The sequence below is a fragment of the Garra rufa genome, chromosome 14 (genome assembly GCF_049309525.1).
Source record: "Garra rufa chromosome 14, GarRuf1.0, whole genome shotgun sequence".
Classification (NCBI taxonomy): domain Eukaryota; kingdom Metazoa; phylum Chordata; class Actinopteri; order Cypriniformes; family Cyprinidae; genus Garra; species Garra rufa.
This window is the reverse complement of record NC_133374.1, coordinates 26,350,908-26,371,498: the sequence shown is the minus strand read 5'-3', so window position 1 is coordinate 26,371,498 and position 20,591 is coordinate 26,350,908. Positions and strand designations below refer to the sequence as shown.

The following is a 20,591-nucleotide window of genomic DNA, read 5'->3' as shown; positions in this document are numbered from 1 at the left end:
ACAAATTTTATTCAAACACTATTAAGAATAAGAATTTAAATCCTTGTCAATATTTGTGCAGTTGTGGTTAAAAACGTTTTAATTTAACCAGTGGTAGTTACTTGGAAAGCTTCTCCTTGTTGTGAAATGATCTGTGTGCATCCCCTTTCAGAAATTGAGAGTACATCTGAATGTTTGCATTTTGACTGCTGACACACATTAGCTTGTGACTAATAGAATGGGCACTGTCATTAACAAAAACAGCAGCAATCTCCAGATAAACAATAAAACTAAAAATCATCTATAATCCGTTTAGCAGGAAATGTGAAGAAAACACCTTATAATTATCCAATCCGTTACTGAATCACCAAGTTTAAGGTGTAGCGTCTCAGAAACAAAAGCTTTCCTCACCCCATCCTACTCCAAATACACCTGTGAGAATCCACACCCTCTCAAACATATATACTAAATGCCATGTGTCTCTTTGTCCATGCGTGACACAATCCCAATGTTTCAAAACTAGGTTTAAGGGCTATTAATAATGTACGGTTCAAAAATTCAAAAAACAGTCACACTAAATGTAAAGCATGTTTAAAGATTCCACGCACATTTTTAACGGTTTGATGTTATGCAATGTCATGTTAAGTCACACCTATAACCGTCAACAATGAAAGTAAAGTTATCTAAATGGTTTTTTATATTTAATGTTATTTGTTTGCTTTTATTTTATTGTTTACAATGCATATAGTTACGAAGTATCATATAACTTGAATGATTAATACAGCTTGTTTCTTAAAGTAATCTTTGCAAACAAAAAAGGTGAAACTTATTCAGCCTTTTGCAACTTCATTGATTTTAGTAAATCACTGTCCACGTACATGTTGCACAACAAAAGATGGGATTTGAAGGGATTTATAGTACTCCTCATACCAGTTGCTCAACTTTCCTTCCCTCGGTGTGGTAGGACAGGGAGGTGGCAAAGGTGTATAAAAGTGCGCTCTTGTGTGATGGCATCAGTGGGCTAATTTTCTGCGTATGTGCCGGACTAACTGCTCAGGATGCTGCTGTCGCTACTGCCGCCGCTGCTGCTGCTGCTGCAATGCTCACTAACGAGTGGAGCCACCGATCCGTAAGAAATGATTATTGTCTTTACAAATACCAGATAACAGAAAGTAGATTAATGGAGGAAAAACCGCAGGTCAAGGACCAGACGAATGTCTTCCACATATATAGGAGACTACTGATGAAAAGTTTAGGACAACTGCCCTTTTGTGTTATAGTGTAAACACTTTATTTTTTATCGGGAGAGAGAGGGTAACTATGTTGCAAGCACCGTAATTTATATCAAATAATGTATTAATATCATATTTTAGCTATTAGAACTATGAGTTAAATATTAGCCTATGCAACAACTCACTAACAACATAAACCCTGTTGAAAAAAAAAACAGCATACAGTATGCTGGTTAGGTATGTTTTGGTGCTGGAATGCTGGTTTTAGCTGGTTTATGCTGGTCCTTTGCTAGTTTACGCTGGTCCTTTGCTGGTTCATGCTGGTCCTTGACCAGCAACATGACCAGCTAAGGACCAGCATAAACCAGCAAAGGACCAGCACTAACCAGCTAAGGACTCGCATTAACCAGCAAAGGATCAGCTAAAACCAGCATCCCAGCACCAAAACATACCTGCTGTTTTTTTTTTCAACAGGGAAGACAACAGTGTCACCCATACAAACACAAAACACCATCAGAACCACACACACAACACATATTAATGCTAAATTAATAACTGAGAATACAAAATAGAATCAAATGTCAAGGTTTGTGCAGTGAATTCTTGGAATGAATGATAAAGCTTTACGTTTTAGCCTGTTAGTTTACTACTGTAAAAAAAAACAAAAAACAAATACAGTATATGGTTAAACTACTGGTTAAAAGTTTGAAATAGTTAAAATGTTTTCTTTTCTTAAAGTCTAATGCTCACCAAGACTGAATTAAATCATCTGTAAAGTGTAGTGTAATATAGTGAAGTATTACTACAGTTTAATAGATCCATTTTGTACCTCAAGTGCAGTCATCCCTAAATGAACATTCCAGGCACAATTTGTCATGATCTGGGCTGTGGGGTTTCCCTCAGCCACCTGAGGTCGCTGTTTTCCCTTCCCTCCACAGCACTTCCCCAAATTGTACACTCCTGTTTGTCATTAGCAATCATTTACCTCTCACCTGGTCACAATTATCTGGTCTATAAGAACTCTCATTTCCCACTACTCATTCTGGCTGCATTGTCTTCTGTGTGGTTTGTTTTCCGTGATTCTTGTTCCTGAAGTTTATGTTCCTGATCTTGCCTTGTTTGTGTTTTGGTGTGCCGTGTTGGCCTTTTGGTTTATGTTTATTTGTGTTTTGTTATATTAAAGTCTCTCCCCTGCATTTGGACCCAGACCTCCTTACTCCAACGTGACAGAATGCAGCCAGCAAAGATGGGTCCAGCGGGGAGGAATTTTTTTCTCAAGGAGGCGGCGTCCCCCCGTTCTGTTCCCGAGACGGCGGGGATGTCCTTCGAGGCGGCGTCGGCGGCTCGTTTTGAGTGCATCTACGCCTGCCTGGCGGCGATGGATGCCCGTAGCGCAGAGGCTGCGCGGATGCGCCCCTGCTTTGCGGCGGGGATAGAGACGCTGTTTCGCGGGAAGGTGGCGGCGTCCACTTTCTCGATCCCCGAAGCGGCGGCGATCGCTATTCCTGCTCCTAATGCGGCGGCGTCCGCTATTAATGTTCCCAAGACGGCGCCGGTGACCGCGCTCTCTGTTCCTGACGCGGCGGTGACCGCGCTCTCTGTTCCTGACGCAGCGGTGACCGCGCTCTCTGTTCCGGACGCGGCGGTGACCGCGCTCTCTGTTCCGGACGCGGCGGTGACCGCGCTCTCTGTTCCTGACGCGGCGGTGACCGCGCTCTCTGTTCCGGACGCGGCGGTGACCGCTCTCTCTGTTCCTGACGCGGCGGTGACCGCGCTCTCTGTTCCTGACGCGGCGGTGACCGCGCTCTCTGTTCCGGACGCAGCGGTGACCGCGCTCTCTGTTCCGGACGCGGCGGTGACCGCTCTCTCTGTTCCGGACGCGCCGGTGACCGCGCTCTCTGTTCCGGACGCGGCGGTGACCGCTCTCTCTGTTCCTGACGCGGCGGTGACCGCGCTCTCTGTTCCTGACGCGGCGGTGACCGCGCTCTCTGTTCCGGACGCGGCGGTGACCGCGCTCTCTGTTCCGGACGCGGCGGTGACCGCTCTCGCTGTTCCGGACGCGGCGGTGACCGCTCTCGCTGTTCCGGACGCGGCGGTGACCGCTCTCGCTGTTCCGGACGCGGCGGTGACCGCTCTCGCTGTTCCGGACGCGGCGGTGACCGCTCTCGCTGTTCCGGACGCGGCGGTGACCGCTCTCTCTGTTCCGGACGCGGCGGTGACCGCTCTCTCTGTTCCGGACGCGGCGGTGACCGCTCTCTCTGTTCCGGACGCGGCGGTGACCGCTCTCTCTGTTCCGGACGCGGCGGTGACCGCGCTCTCTGTTCCGGACTCGGCGGTGACCGCTCTCGCTGTTCCGGACGCGGCGGTGACCGCTCTCGCTGTTCCGGACGCGGCGGTGACCGCTCTCGCTGTTCCGGACGCGGCGGTGACCGCTCTCGCTGTTCCTGATGCGGCGGTGACCGCTCTCGCTGTTCCTGATGCAGCGGTGACCGCTCTCGCTGTTCCAGACGCGGCCGTGAACGCTATCTCTGCGCCTGACGCGGAGGCGACTGCGCTCTCTGTTCTGGACGCGGAGGCGACCGCGCTCTCTGTTTTGGACGCGGAGGCGACCGCGCTCTCTGTTCCTGACGCGGCGGTGACTGCGCTGCACGGGCCTGGCCCGCCGTCCCTCCCCCTGATTTGCCTTCCCCCGTTCCTCCACCCTCCAGACTTGTGGAACGTCTGGGAGCCGTTCCGTGGGGAGGGGGTAGTGTCATGATCTGGGCTGTGGGGTTTCCCTCAGCCACCTGAGGTCGCTGTTTTCCCTTCCCTCCACAGCACTTCCCCAAATTGTACACTCCTGTTTGTCATTAGCAATCATTTACCTCTCACCTGGTCACAATTATCTGGTCTATAAGAACTCTCATTTCCCACTACTCATTCTGGCTGCATTGTCTTCTGTGTGGTTTGTTTTCCGTGATTCTTGTTCCTGAAGTTTATGTTCCTGATCTTGCCTTGTTTGTGTTTTGGTGTGCCGTGTTGGCCTTTTGGTTTATGTTTATTTGTGTTTTGTTATATTAAAGTCTCTCCCCTGCATTTGGACCCAGACCTCCTTACTCCAACGTGACACAATTAAAGAAATTCTCAGTTGAGTCACGTCCTCAACTGTGTATTAACCCAAAACAACCTTAGGCTAATGCAACACTAAACTTATGCTAAAAAAAGCATTGTGCTGTTTTTGAACGATTTATGCATGCTCTGAATGAATTTCTTTGTGTTTTGTCTTCTTTCAGCATATTCCTGGTGACAGTCACTTCCCAGGCAGTGGGTGGCAGCACAGAGACTCTGTGTGCACACATCAATGAGCCCAAAGAACCCTTGTCTATAGTGGTAACTTTGAGGACTGACAATAGCAAACTGACCATTCTAAAACAAGGCTCCATTAAAAAGGATTTCTACAAATGTGTCCCTTTTAAGGTCGGTATACTTAATCTTACAATGCTATGTTAGTATCATGGCCCTTTCCTTCATCATGTCTGCACAACACATACATTTAAAGAGCCTATCCATAATGAGATATAAAATATAGTTAATTAGCAAGTAAAGGTATAAGACTTGCAATTATTATTTATCTTCCATAAAATTCACTACTGATTATTTCAGCAATCCCTGCAGTCTTGATGTTGCTTTTACATCTATAGTCTGCAGTCTGTAAGTGGAGTTACACGCTCAATATTGATTTGTATTTTCCAGGTCCCTGTAGTCACTGAGGAGTCTGTGGCATCCGTTGATGTTGACATCCGAGGGGGCAAAACATCCCTGAACAAAACCACTAAGATCCTCATAATTCCCACCAGAAATCTTCTTTTCATCCAGTCAGACAAGCCTATCTACAAGCCTGGACAAACAAGTAATACAGCTCTTAAGTTTAATTATTTAGAAAACAGTTGTCATTGCTCATTTTTTCTTGTTAACATTAGCCTGTGTGTCTTTCTCTATTAAATATTGTATGTGCTAATATTCTGTCTCAATTTTTTTTCTTCCCCAGTTAAATTTCGCATTGTGTCTCTGAATTCCAATTTATTGCCTCGCAATCAAGTGGTAAATTTAATTTAATAATTTTCTTTTCTTTTCTTTTCTTTTTCAATTAAAGTGCTGGCTAAATATGTTAATGTTATTTTGATCTAGCTAACATTATTTTCTTCTGTCTTTCTCTTGCAGTTTCAAACTGTAGAACTCCAGGTAAAATCCTTCAAGCAGCCATGACCTGTTCATTGTTTGTTACTTTACTTAAATGCAGGGTGATTCCACTGTATCATTTTTCATTATGTGCCACTGTTGTTTAGGACCCTTTTTCAAATCGCATTGGTCAGTGGTTGAATCAGACAACAAGGATTGGCATTTTGGATCTGTCCCACTCCATGTCTCCAGAAGCCGCTCAGGGTTACTACACGATCACTGCTTGGGATGATAAAAACCAACAAATTTCACACAGCTTTGAAATTAAAGAATATGGTCAGAACCAGGATTCAACTTTTTTCAGTCCAATGCTGATCAGCTTTTAAGGTGTACAGTTTTTTAAAGTATTTTTTTCAACATGTATCTTTTAGTTCTGCCAAAATATGAAGTGAACATTGATTTTCCAACCGTTATAACTGTCTTGGACAAAGAGGCCACTCTGAAAGTTTGTGCAAAGTAAGAATTTGTTGCAAATAATGTTAATTTCCTACCTAGGTGCATTCCTGTGTTTCAGTGACATGGTCAGCCTAATAAAATACTTTTTTCACTATCTTTAGATACACTTATGGCAAGCCTGTATTGGGGTCTGTGAATGCTGAGGTGTGTGGGGAGAGCTATGGTTACTATTGGAGGAGACCTCTCCCTAACGTTAATGTATGCAAGAAATATACAATGATGGTGAGTTACTCTCTGCACACACAAAATGGTTACCTTTTGGGCTTGTAATCCTAAAAACACAGTACTAGTTAGCATTTATCCTCTTAAACATCATAAAATATCATAAGGTCCAAATTACTGGAAAAAACAATAGGCTGATATTACTGTATTGTATTATGTGATTATATTTTAGGCATACTCATTATGTGCCACTGTTTAAGACCCTTTTCCAAATTGCATTGGCAACTTCCATAAGTGGCTCCTTATTGCAACATATTTAAGAAGTCTAAATAATCATTTTCTTTTCATTCTTATTCATTCAGACTGACAAGACTGGCTGTGGATCTCAGGTGATAAATGTGACAGAATTTGGCCTGTCTTCAGGAGGATCTTTCCAAGTGAATTGTAACGTGGAGGAGTCTGGAACAGGTGAGAGTGTAAAACAAATGGCTGTTATGCATTTTTATTCTCCAAAATAGAGTAATGAAACATGGTCTTTTGTTCCTCCAGGGATAACTATACAGGGTTCTACCTCAGCTTGGTTTACCAGTGATTATGTCAATGTTCGCTTTGAGGACACACCAGATACATACAGGCCTGGTATGATCTTCAAGGGAAAGGTAACAGCTAGCTTGAGGCATATTGTGTACAGTGAATGTTACTTTTGTTTGTGAGCTAATCATTTAGTTTTTTTTCTACATGGTTTCTAAACAGGTTGTGGTCACTAATCCACAGTCCAGTGTGATGAAAAATGAGCCGGTGATTGTATTTGCACAATATGGGGAAAAAAGTGTCAATGTGACACTGACGACAGACATCAATGGTGCTGCCTACTTCTCCTTTAACACTTCAGATTGGTCAGAATTACCTGTGAATTTACAGGTTAGCAATGTTTTTGTTTTATAACATGATGTTTATGAATAGAATTCAGTATACTGATGATTTGCAAACTTTTTTAGGTCCAACATAAGGGAGGTAAAGAACGGACTGATTTTGAAGCTTTTACATATTATCCATCAGGCTCTCTCTACGTAAGACCCTTTTACTCCATAAGCAAAAGTTTCCTGATATTTGCAAAGGCTCCAGAGAAGCTCAGCTGTAACAGGGATGCAACAGTGACGGCCAGTTACATCATTCAGAGCAGTGCACTGAAAAAAGGCCAGAAAACCCTGGATTTCTTCTATATTGTATGTTTAACACTGACACTCTTTTTTGTCCATCAATTGCTTAGTCATTTGTTTTATTGCTCAACAAGCTCTTTTTTTTAAGGACACATGTTGGTTATTAGCCATTATTAAGTATTTATGTAATTATCTGTGTAGGTTTATATTGGACCCTTATACGATGTGTAACTTATAAATGTAATTGTTTATGCTAATTCCCCCAATTGTTACATTTAGATTAATCCACGATTAAATTTATTATTCAAAATGTGTTAATATTAGTTCAAGAAAATCGAATCGAATTGAATCAAATTGTGAAATGTGCCAAAACCCAGCCCTATTATAATGTTACAATTTTTTTCTATTTAGACAAAATGTATTGCTTTTATTTGTATGACTTATTGCTGCCATAATATGAAAATAATTAGCGGGACTGGACATAATTTTAATATCTGTGGTTTCCTACCTTTTTTTGGTAAAGAACAGATTGTTTTTAAGGTTTCTTAAATCCTGTAACTATTATCACAAAGGAGAAAAGATGATGAAAAAAATCGCAATGCTAGTGAAGCTGTAGAACTCCATAGCATTACATAAACTGTCATACAGTAATTATCTACCTGCTCTCCAGGTCTTTTCCAGAGGCAGCTTGGTTCAATATGGTCGTCTGTCTGTGAATGTGAACACTGTAAGAGGTACACAACTCTTTTATATTAGCAGTCTTAAGTGTATTTTTATGGTCTGTGTACATTGTGGTTCAGCATGCACCTTTTTGTTTCCACAAATGCTCTCTCGCTTTCATAAAAGAAAACCAAGGAGTACTGACATTCATATTGCGGAATACGGCTGCTCTGACTCCATACGCTCAGGTGGTGATTTACGCTGTTCTTCCAAATGGAGAAATCGTAGCAGACAGTATGGTCTTCCCCATTGAAGAATGTTTGCCAAACAGGGTCAGAAAATCCCACATAAAATATTATTTCAGAACTCAATGTGCCCTTCAAGCTTTTATGTCTTTTGATCATTAATGTGTGATGAGAGCATGTCTGTACTTTTTTACAGGTGTCCTTAAAGTTCTCATCTCCCACTGCACTGCCTGGAGAGAAGATATCTCTTAATCTGAAAGCCAATGCTGGTTCCTTGTGCTCTGTGCGGGCCATTGATCAGAGTGTGCTGCTGTTGAGACCAGAGGCAGAGCTGGATGCAGCCACTGTATGTTAAACCATAATGTACATTACAACTATAACTAGTAGATAATCTTTATTTTAAGAGATGGGTCAGGGACATGGCACTATATGTAAGCATCAGATTTGATTAATTTGCAATAATGAGTTAAATACAGTTCTTTCATAATATGCATGTCTTTAAATTCTCAGTGAAAATTCATTTTGATCATTTTTTGGGAGTAAAAAATGAAGTAAGAATGTCAGAGTGATACAACTGTCCCGATATTTTTAGTTTTTTAAGTGCTTCACTGCTTATTAATATTTTAAAAACAAAACTCATGCGGTGTCAGAAAAATATGGTATTACCTTTTACTGGGTGGGAGATACCACGTGACATTAGAAATATTTGTATTATTAAAAAAAACAAATTCATGCGGTGTAATGAAAACATGCCATTAACCTTTAGATTTAAATTTTCTTAAATCATTAAATTGAATTTTTTTTTTTAATGATGTAAAAACCACATAATTTTTAAAAGCACATTAAACTTGGAACTTCTGCTACGAAGCATATTTTTTATTTATTTTTTATCATGGACACGCTTTGTTACTGCTACGGCTCAATATCTGTTATTACTGTACAGGTCCTTGGAATGTTACCAGTCCAGATTTTGTATGGTTACCCATACAATGTTGAGGAGTGGGAGCCTAACTCTTGTCCACGTCCCTGGGAGATCCCCTTTGATGAATCTCCGAGGCGCAAACGCTCCTTCGTTCCTTTCCCTTACTTTGACAACAAAAATGACGTCTACAACATCTTTAGAGTAAGATACACAACATGTTCCATTTCTTTTTTCAGATGTCCTCCAGTGTCTATTCATCTTACACATAGTAAAATACTGTAACACTTGCTTTTTCCTAGGGAGTTGGAGTAAAAATCGCTACCAACTCCAATGTGAAGGCACCTGTTGTTTGTAATGATTATAATATGTTAATGAAAGAAGGTAAGTAACTTCAAAATTAAAAAATGTAAAAAAAATAAATAAAAAAATAGGATTTCAAAATAGCCTTCTTATCTGATTATATTTACAAACCATCAATTCCAACAGCTGCTGTGGATGATAATGGGGGCATAGTTGGGCCAGAGATGGGATTTAGTTCAAATGTGGAAAGACGTGCTCAGAAAACACGTACATTCTTTCCAGAAACCTGGGTATTTGACCTTATACCTGTGGGGTATGTATCTTACACAATGGCATTACTCTATATACAGCATATATTAGAGTATAGAGTATATAGTTGACTTCATATTTAAATTAATTCATAAAATTCATTTTATTAATTCATAAAATATTCATATTTTTCACGCACCAGAAAATCAGGATCTGTGGACATTGCAAAGACTGTCCCGGACACCATCACTAAATGGGCAGCAGGGGCTTTCTGCACATCCCATGTCGGGTTTGGAGTGGCCCCCAAGACTGATCTCACTGCGTTCAAGCCCTTCTTTGTGAGCCTAGCTCTTCCTTACTCTGTTATCCGTGAGGAGACCTTCACTCTTAAAGCCACTGTATTCAACTACCTCCCCAAATGTATCATGGTAAGCCCCCTTAATGTGTTTACTTGCTTGTACTGAACTGGTTTTGCAAGTGTGTGTAGTTAAAGAGTTTCCTGTAGCCTGCCACTGTACAAATCTCTGTCTTGTCATAAAGGTGAAGGTCACACTGGCAGACTCACCGCAGTTCACAGCTCAGCCGTGCAAGGGCTGCACATACACTCAGTGTGTTTGCTCTGAAGAGAGCCAAACCTTCCAGTGGATTGTTACACCCTCTGAACTGGGTAAGCCAGATACTTTGAATTCAATTTGATACCCTAAATTGAAAAGCTTATTTTACGTGTAATCATGTTTGTGCCAGGACATGGTGTTATACTTATAATAGGAATGTCTTAAAGGGATCGTTTATCCAAAAATGAAAACTCTGTCATCATTTACTCACCCTCATGTTGTTCTGATAAAAAAGATATTTTTAAGAATATTGGTAACTGAACACTGAGCTAAAACTGTTTCGTTATCAGCATTCTTGAAAAATAGCAATGGATAACTCACCAAAAATGTAAATTCTGTCATTAACTACTCACCCTCACCTATTTTTGATGAAATCTGAGAGCTTTTTGACCCTGGATAGACAGCAATGCAACTGCCACGTTCAAGGCCCAGAAAGGTAGTAAGGACAATGTTAAAATAGTCCATATTCTCACTGGATCTTGTGCTACGCCTACATCCTACATCATCCGCTAAGTTTTAAATATGGTTATTTTAAGTCATAAACACTTTGGATGGCTTAAGGGTGAAAAAATCATGGCGTAATTTTCATTTTTGTCCCTATCCCTTTAAATCCATTGACATTGTATACTGGTGTGTGTGTGTGTGTGTGTGTGTGTGTGTGTGTGTGTTTTACAGGTAAGGTGAACATTACAGTGCGTGCTGAGGCAGTGCAGAGCCGAGAATTGTGTGACAATAAAGTGGTGACTTTGCCGGACAAAGGCAGAGTTGATACTGTGATGCAAAGCGTTCTGGTGGAGGCACGTACTATTCTAAAGAAAATAAAACACTTGGGGCCAGATTTAGTAAACAGGGCAAATTAGTGTTAGAGCGCAATTCCATAAAAGTGCCAGTGGGAGGAGAAAGTATGTGTGTGATTTACTAACAATGCACACATTAAAGAACACAGACGCAACCAGATCATTTTCATAATTACTGCCTGCTTTAGGACATGCTTTTTTTGGGTGTTAAATAATGGCTTGAGTACCAGTAATGTGATGAGCACAAACATTAGTAAATCGCGTTGCGTGATTCATTGTAATACTCCCCTTTCATATATTTTGCATCTGAAAAGGGAAACTCCTATGCATTTTCAATAAGGTCAGGTGCAAAAATAACTGTGTCCACACCTTTTCAGCAATAATTCTTCAATGCTTATCTTTATTAAATCCTGACAGTATTATTTTTAAGCCAAAAGACTGTTAGTAAATCTGGCCCATAGTATTTTTAGACAATAGCTATATGTGTCTTAAAATTAGTTAACAGTGATTTAATGCACATACTACGTTTATAAAAGTAATAAGTGAATCTATCTATCTATCTATCTTCTTTTTGTTTTGCTTTGCTTTAAAAATACAATTGACACTGTTATTACTTGTATTTTTCAGGCAGAGGGAACCAAACAGTCAATCACTCAGAATGAACTCATCTGCTTAACAGGTTAGAGACATAACAGTGCATTGTGTTGTCTATTAAAGAAGAATGAAGAAAGAATATGAATTATTCCAGCTTTTAAACCCTGTGTAGATTCACAGACGAAGAAAATGATTATCTATGGTAAAGTACACCATGATTTGTACCTGACATTTTTCCTATATTCCATTAGACCGTCCACAGGAGACATCAGTTTCTCTCACTCTACCCAATGTGTTTGTCAAGGGTTCTGCCAAAAGCTTCGTCACTGTTCTGGGTGAGCCTAAAAATATGCTGGACAATTTCTCCATAAGTATAAATATTTGAAGTACTCTGTAATCAATAGAATTGCTCTCATTGAGTAGTTTTTAGTTTTTAATCATACTGACAGTTATATTGCTTTTTGGTTCGTAGGTGATCTGATGAGTCGGGCTCTGAAGAACATCGCTGATCTGTTAGCTATGCCGTATGGTTGTGGAGAGCAGAACATGCTGCTTTTTGCCCCCAATATCTACATCCTTCAGTACCTGGAGAGCAGCAGGCAGCTCACTCCTGAGATTAAAAACCGAGCCATAAACTTCTTGGAGAGCGGTAAGGAAAACTGCTATGAAATTATGATTATTGTGTATCTTACAGTACAATAAATAATATTTAGAAATAAAAATGTTTAAAATGTTTAACACTGCAAAAATATTAATCTTTTTATTTATTTAGTTAAACTACAACAATATTTCAAAATACAGACAATTAGGTCAAGCTTTTTCTCAAGCTAGCTCACCTGGATCATTTGGATTTGACTTATGAAAGCTTCATCAATTTAATTAAACAGTTTTAACTCAGCGTCCCCCTTCTTAGCAGCCTTGCATATCAGATGTGTGTGTGTGTGTGTGTGTGTGTGTGTGTGTGTGTGTGTGTGCATGTTGCAGGCTATCAGAGAGAGCTGACATACAAGCATGATGACGGATCTTACAGTGCTTTTGGAAGGACTGGTCCTTCTGGTAACACCTGGTGAGTTTAAAATAGGCCGAAACTCAATAAGATGGACTTACTGAAAAGTATTAAGGCAGATTTACTGTATTATAGGTATTTAACAGCAATTTTTATTGCTTGTGTGTTCAGGTTAACTGCATTTGTGATGAAGTCTTTCGGTGGGGCAAAGAAGTATATATTTATAGATCAGGCCAACATTGACCAGGCAAAAGATTGGTTGCGTCAACAACAGCAGGAGAACGGCTGCTTTGCCTCTGTGGGGACACTCTTTAACAACATGTTGAAGGTGAGGTTCCTCTTAGATCCTGATTTTATGTGGTTTCATCTGGTCTAGCTGGTTTCCTGACCTGGTCAGGCTGGTCTGGTTTGCTGGTTTAAAGGAGTCGACGGAAGATTAAGGTAGTCAACCAGCTGAAGGCTAGCTTGGTCAAGCTGAGAGACTAGCTAGACCTGATGAAGCCAGTTTAGGTTGGTTTAGTTTTTTTTCCTCTGGCCAGTCAATAAAACACAACCTTTCTCAAGGTTTTATTTGACAGGTGTTGACAGCACACATGGACTGAATATTAGTATCATTTGGTAATTTTACTTTCATTCAGCAAGTATGCATTAAATTGAAAGTGACAGTAAAGACATTAATAATGTTACAAAAACGTAAAAATAATGATTAAATAAATGCTTTTCTTTTGAACTTTGTTACTTTAAAGAATCCTGAAAAAGTGTCACAGTTTCGGCAAAAATTTTATGCAACACAACTGTTTACAGCATTGAGCAGCAAATCGGCTGAAGAATGTGACACTGAGGTTTAATATATTATTTGAAAACAACAACAAGGACATGACTTGAGGATAAGTAATGGATCAGAGTCATTTATGAATAGGAAACTGTTCTTTAGTCTGGTGGTCCTGGATTTCACACTTTGGAAATGTCTGTTAGATATCAATGAAAGTGAGGAGACTGAAATTCTGAGGGTGGAAAGAATCTTTGATGGTGCACTCTTGCATGTCTAAATGTGTTTTTGCCCTGCTTCTGCTTTCCCAGGGTGGTGTCAGTGATGAAGTTACTCTCTCTGCATACATCACTGCAGCGCTGCTGGAGTTAGGCATCCAGAAAACTGTAAGTAATAGCTTCAAAGAGATGGACTCTAGTCACAGATAAATCTCAATACAATTGGGGAATCAGACACTCATTAAGTAATTTGTGTGATTTGTAAGGATGAAATGGTGGCGAACAGCCTTAAATGTCTAAAGCAATCTTCCCGTAACGTCACCAACACTTATGCGACTGCCTTGCTGTCCTACACATTCACTCTGGCTGGAGATGAAGAAATGAGACAGAATCTCCTCTCTAACCTGGATACGCAGGCCAAGAGACAAGGTACCATTCAGTTTTGGATTAAATAAGAGAATGCTACAAAAATAAGTGGAAGTGAAGAAGTCAGTCAAGTTTACATTATTTATTATACTGATTTCCACATTAATAAAAAATTACACAACTAATTTAACCATTTTAAAGAAAAAAGGATGTTTTGTTATAGCTTTTGGAGCAAGGATGTTGTGATCTTGCAGTACCGCAGCATGTGACGTCACAGGGTTGGTTTGCGCATTGACGAGTGAAGTACAATAATATAAGTATTTCTTTGTTTGTTAAACACACGCTTGTTTTGAAATGGAGGAAGGTGAACTTGAAAGGACTGTTGAGCCCATAATAACTGCAACTACTTATGCATTTGAGCTGATATGGTGAGGAACCTGCTGGCTTGGGGTGAAGAGCCGGTCGGAAACGATACGTTTATGTGAATACTCTTCAAGACAGTCTGTTTGACATAATTTTGTGTGCATCTGCTCAAGAAGACACAAAAGAGAACTCAATTTGGTACTTGTGTGCTGTGTTGTGGCTTCTGGTGCGTATGCATGCAGAACAGTTTGATGTTGGATATTAATCCAAATTATAGTGAAAACTTTAAAAAAAAAAATGGTGTGTTCAAAAAGAAAAGAAATGCTTATATTACTTCACTGGCCAACGGAGCAATTACATTATTGTATATTGAAAATAGAAAAGCATCTATATTATTTATTATTAAAGACCTTTATATTTTGCGCTTGCAATTAAATCATTGGCTTTTAATTAAATAATTTACAGAATTAGTTTCTTTAGTACAGAGTCTGAAAAAACGTTATTGTGGCCATGAATTAATTACGTTGTTCCCACAACATATACACTTGTGGCCACATTTGATTAATTTGTTCCCTTGTTTTATTGTCGCCACATTGCATTGTGGGCACAATTTAACTAAACTGAGGAAATTAATTCCCATAATAACTAATGTTTTTTAATTGTTTTTATTTCTTCTCCTTGTTGTTACTTGTTTATATTTTTGTTTTCAATTTTCATGTAACCCCGTAACAATTTCTCTGGACCCGAGTTTGAAACCCGTGATCTATATTATCCTGCTGCTTTAATTAATAAACACAGTCACCAGGCCTCACTGTTCTAGTTTTCTCATCCTGGTTATTTCAGGTGTTGGACGATACTGGACTATGGCTAATAATGATCAACCGACGGGCTCTGTGGAGGTAGAGACAAGTGCCTATGTGTTGCTGGCGCTGCTCTCTGGACCCACACTCCCTAGATTTGGACTGAACTACTCTGCTAGCATAGTGCACTGGCTAAGCAAGCAGCAGAACGCATATGGAGGCTTCTCCTCTACACAGGTGATGTTATTTATCTCATGCAGCTTTTTTAAGACCCTCTGTCTTTATAATGTGTTTTATCATAATTGACTGTGAGTGGTGTCGCTCTTTCTCTCTCTCTGTGAACAGGATACTGTAGTAGCACTCCAGGCCCTCGCTAAGTACAGTGCTGCCACCTACAATCCAGAAGGAACCATTACCGTAACTGTGACCTCCCCCTCGGGCCAGAGGAACCAGTTCACCGTGAATCAGAACAACCGGCTGCTTTACCAGGAGAAACAGCTGCAGGAAGCTACTGGCACATACAAGCTCAATACAGAAGGCAAAGGCTGTGTGTTTGTGCAGGTCTGTGTGCTGCCTCTTACGATACACATACAGTATTGAGTCCAAGGACTAGCTCCTCTAGAAATAAAAGTTTTCATCATTTAGTCACCCTTATGTCATTCCGTACCTGTATGACTGACTTTCTGCAATAGTTCACAAAAGGAAGTCATAAGGATTTGGAATTACATAAGGATGAGTATACTGTATGACGACTACATAAGTGTATAAAAGTGATGTAAATACCTTGTCTTTAATATAATTTAAAATACAAATATAAAGTGTTTTTTGTTTCTCAGTTTGCCTTGCACTACAATATCCCACCTCCTCGAAACTCGTCAGCCTTCAAAATCCTTATTGCAACTGACGTTTGCAGCGAAGGAAAGAAACCATATTTTACTCAAAACTTCAATGTATGGTGAGCAAAAAAAAAAATACCATGATGGAAACAGCTATTACGTATATAATACTTTCAGTGTGATGTAATTTAGGCTGTTATATATATATATTTCAAATAAATGCTGTTCTTTCTAACTTTCTATTCATCAAAAAGTATCACAGTTTCAACAAAGAAAGATTAAACCTAGTTTATGGCCTAATAGACTCTTTGCTGTCCGTCAGACTACATACAGTGAACAATGTGTGGTTGTAAACCCTGTTTGTGATTGTTGGAACGATTGTATGACAGGTATAGTGGCACACGAGCGGAGACCAACATGGTGATCATTAACTTCAGGCTCCTGTCTGGGTTTAAGGTGGATGAGACGTCTCTTCAGGCTGTGAGTGACGCTTAAAGGGCTCTGGTCCTCTTTTGATCTCAAGTTGTGTAGCCAGCGTTTGATTCGTTCTCACTTGCTCCTCTGTTTCCACAGCTGAGGGAAGACCCCACCATCAAACGTCTGGATCTGGAAGCGGATCGTGTCATTTTCTATTTGGATAGTGTAAATGTTTTATTCAAATATCTTGAGGGTTCGAAACCTTTTTGGGATGGATCATTGATTATTTTGACAATTAACGGGATTAACTGACCTTGTTATACCTCACACAAAAATGAAAATTGGCTGAAGATGGAGATGTGTATGTTTGTTCATCAGAACAGACTTGGAGAATTTTAGCACTACATCACTTGCTTACCAATGGATCTTCTGCACTGAATGAATACTGCCAGAATGAGAGTACAAATATCTGATAAAAACATCACAATTATACATAATATATATTTAGGTTAACGCTTGCTCCAGTAAAAAAGTTAATATTTTTTAAATGACAGGTGACCTATTATGCCCTTTTTTACGAGAAGTGACATCATTTGATTATGTGCACCTGAGGATTATAAATCGACATGAGGCGTACACATCTTCAGGTTACACCTTTGTCTGAAGAGACGTCTCGTTGACGCTTTTTTAAGGGAACAGAGTTTTAATCAAGTAACCAGAGACGTTCCCTACCAAAAGCTACACTATGCTAATGGGAACGAGAATACCAACGCCGTCGCACTGGAAGTGTCTGGACCCCCAAGGTTGTGTAGTGTGTGCTGAGGGATGTTGAATCTGGATGCATGGTCGAGAATTGAACTTGTGGAAAATTATAGGGTGAGGATGCAAAATGGCTTTGACTAGCCCAGGGGCAAAGCCTAAGCAGGATGACAAGACATGAGCCATGCCTGGGTCTGCATGGTGTGTCAAAAAAGCACCATCTGAGGGCATAACTTCTTCTAGTGGAAGGAGTCCTAGCAATCAGAACAGTCTGTAGTACATCTGCTGGAAACCCAACATTCCTTGTGGTCCCCTTCAGGGGCCAGAAATGAAGGTTCCAGAGCTCAGGCGGGGAATGATATACTGTTCCCTGTGCCTGAGATAGGAGAACATTCCTGACCGTAATTGCCCACAGCATCTTGTGATGACAACACATGCCAGAGTGTTGACAAAGTCAAAAACCCGGGTCTGAACCACATAGAAAGGGTACAAAGCCCTTAGCACGTAACCCTTATATACATCTGGGGATTGGTCCTTAGATTAAACTCATGTCTTCTTCAGAGATAAGCCGTAAACAAGGAGGCATGCATCTCTTTTGGATTAACTTGACATGACTAGTAAGCTCTTAAATTTCTCTTTACTGATACTGCTTTCAGCATGACACACACACAATGTGGTCTCTAAAGAGAAAGAAACCTGAAGATGTGTACGTCTCGCAACTTTTTATAACCCATCAGGAGCACGTAATCATATGACGTCACCTGTTGAGGATATTTAAGCAAATTCTTCTTTGACACATGCTTCACAATCGGTTGAACAAAGAATGTTCTCATTAGTGTACTGAAACGCAGCATCGAGTGTAGCTTTTGGTAGGGAATTTACTTTGTCTGGAGCTGATGTTCATGCACAAAGCATTGGTATTGAGCCCTCTTTTAAAATCAACCTTTGCGAAAATTCAGCGTTGAACTGACCCTCGTTTGTGAGGCTGTCTGGAGTAAAATGATTGGCACGAACATATAGGACTTTTGGCACTGACATTGTATATCTCCAGCAGCCACAGCAAGAAAACTTTAATGGCAGACTGCTGTTTCTCACTCAGGACTGTGTCTATGCTAATAGGGCAGAGATCAACACAAATGGGTGGGATTTCTCCCTATGAAGAAATCTGGAATTGTGTGCTCAGAGAGACTGTTTATGATTTATTGGACCTATTTGGGGGATTTTTACCATTATAGGCTGATTGTTTTTTTTACACACTGTGGCCACACAACACTTTATAAAAGTAATTTTTGCATAATATGTTCTCTTTAACACATTCTCCTATGTCCATAGTAAATAAATCTCACTGAAATCATAATGTAATAACCATCTCTTCTATTCCAGTTGAAAAAGAATCAGCCGAAGTCCATCAGCATGCAGCTCAGGCGGGAAGTACTGGTGCAAAACCTGAAACCAGCTGTAGTGATCGTCTATGACTACTACAAGATCAGTACGTGTTTATCACTGTGCACTCTGGAAAGTCTTAACCTGTTAGCATTCCACTCTATCACCCACAGTATATTTTGCATTTAGTTACATTTTACGGGAATGCTAAGGGGTTAAAGAAAATACAATATAGGGTTTATATTATAAACCCAGCAAAATAAATAATCAAATAAAAATAGAATAAACAAATCATAAAAATGGGACAACCTATTTCCATTTTAATGCTTAAGAGTATTATTTTTTTTAAATCTTAATGACATCATAATATAAGTGTTGCGTAATTGTGCTTTACAAGCCTGTATTTAATCTTACCATAATGTATTTTCATTTTAATGAGACAAGCTCGATAATGCAGTGCACAAAAAAATAGGTTGTGTTTCTATTCCAGGTGAGATGACTGTGGGTGAATACAGATCCCCATGTGAATGAAGTCTTACGTAAGTACTGTAATTATTTAAGTTTTAAATTCAATTGTATCTAAAAAAAAAATCTATTTCAAATGCTCTTTTAAACTTTCTATTCATAAAAGAATCCTGAAAAAAAATCAACAATATACTTTTCCAAATCAGCATATTAAAATGATGTATACAGGACAGATATTAATATTATATTATATAATATAAATATGTTGTAAGGTTGATTTATCTTTTGTTTTTCAGGCAATGATCTGAAGTGCAGATGGTTGAAGAATTATACACTGGAATACATGGCGAGACAGATTTTAAACTGACCCTTTTTCTGTTCTTCTCTCACTTTCTTGTAATAAAATCGTATTGTTCTCTTAAATTTTAAATAATACATTTATGTATTATGGACTTTAGTTGCTTTTAAACAATTTGTCAATTTCTACATCAGAAACATTTGTGTCCTGTGATTATTATCTAGATTCATTATTACTGTACATATGCAGATGTCTAGATCTTTAAAGAATAAGTTAGTGCATATTAGTCAAAAATCCTAATTTTGTTTTATATCTTTAACAACCCAGTTACTGTATGTTTTTGAAAAAATGCACACATCTGCAGATGTTTACAGTAGTATGTCAGTTTTCCCGTCTGTAATCTAACATATCAAATTTCAAAGCACTTGATATTTTAGTAGAAGTACAATGTAATGTGTTGCTGTGGATCGATTCAACTATATATTGGTATACACCAAACCATTCAGTATGTATTGATTACATATTGCTTAAAGACTAAACTGATGCCACTAACTCAGTAACTAATTATTTGAAAGGCAGTTTTAGTGTTGAAATTATAATAAATTCCAAGTCAAAATATATATTTGAAATTGTTTTTATGGCTGTATTTAGTAATAACCACTATTTGAAAGGCAGTTTGCACATATCTAGTGTTGCATCTTATTAATATATCTCGTTGCGCATCAGTAGTAGATCAAATGAACACAACGTGAACCAAAGACAGCTTAACAAACCAAAAGCAGGATGTAATGTCTCAAGATGCGAACCTAAAAAATATGAAATGCTCACATACTTGGCTATTCTCATCATAAGAGCCCACTACAGCTTTTTAGGTGCATGACTCTTTAAATGCTAATGAGCTCTGCTCATAACCTCTTTGAAAAAGAGGTTATTATTTATGGGGATTAAAAAAAACACTGGGTGGATTTTTATCATTATAGTGTGGATGTGTACAAACACTGCCAATACACATTTATGTTCAAACAACATGCACAAATGAATTTTGCATCCAATGACCCCTTTGAACTGACCAAAATACCACCTAATATACACATACAACAAGCACATTCAGGCCAGAACACAGCAAAATTGTATTACTGTATTCTGTATCTTCTACAAAATTTGCATTGGCTCCCAGTTAAATTTCGTGTAAATTTTAAAATATTACTTTTAACCTATAAAGCACTCAACAACTTGTCACCTCCATATCTTTTGGACCTTCTCCATGTACATATTCCATCACGTAACTTACGGTCTGCTTCAGCAGTTACTCTTGTACCTCCA

At 39.4% G+C, this 20,591-nt stretch overlaps 1 protein-coding gene across 1 annotated transcript; it reads left to right on the top strand.

Annotated features, from left to right (window-relative positions):
- The first annotated feature begins 998 nt into the window (after nucleotides 1–998).
- LOC141284266 (alpha-2-macroglobulin-like protein 1) lies at nucleotides 999–19,465 on the top strand. Its single transcript, XM_073817268.1, has 36 exons — nucleotides 999–1,108; nucleotides 4,484–4,667; nucleotides 4,944–5,100; nucleotides 5,239–5,291; nucleotides 5,412–5,432; nucleotides 5,537–5,705; nucleotides 5,801–5,885; nucleotides 5,987–6,107; nucleotides 6,410–6,515; nucleotides 6,597–6,706; nucleotides 6,801–6,968; nucleotides 7,046–7,273; nucleotides 7,878–7,941; nucleotides 8,054–8,199; nucleotides 8,309–8,458; nucleotides 9,056–9,235; nucleotides 9,334–9,415; nucleotides 9,521–9,647; nucleotides 9,786–10,011; nucleotides 10,124–10,250; nucleotides 10,873–10,998; nucleotides 11,626–11,673; nucleotides 11,840–11,923; nucleotides 12,061–12,237; nucleotides 12,573–12,654; nucleotides 12,766–12,922; nucleotides 13,675–13,749; nucleotides 13,848–14,010; nucleotides 15,154–15,347; nucleotides 15,456–15,671; nucleotides 15,947–16,065; nucleotides 16,336–16,426; nucleotides 16,520–16,588; nucleotides 18,506–18,611; nucleotides 18,996–19,044; nucleotides 19,267–19,465. The coding sequence occupies exons 1-35, from the start codon at nucleotides 1,038–1,040 to the stop codon at nucleotides 19,034–19,036; spliced, it is 4,323 nt and encodes a 1,440-aa protein (XP_073673369.1). The 5' UTR covers nucleotides 999–1,037; the 3' UTR covers nucleotides 19,037–19,044; nucleotides 19,267–19,465.
- Nucleotides 19,466–20,591: the final 1,126 nt, after the last annotated feature.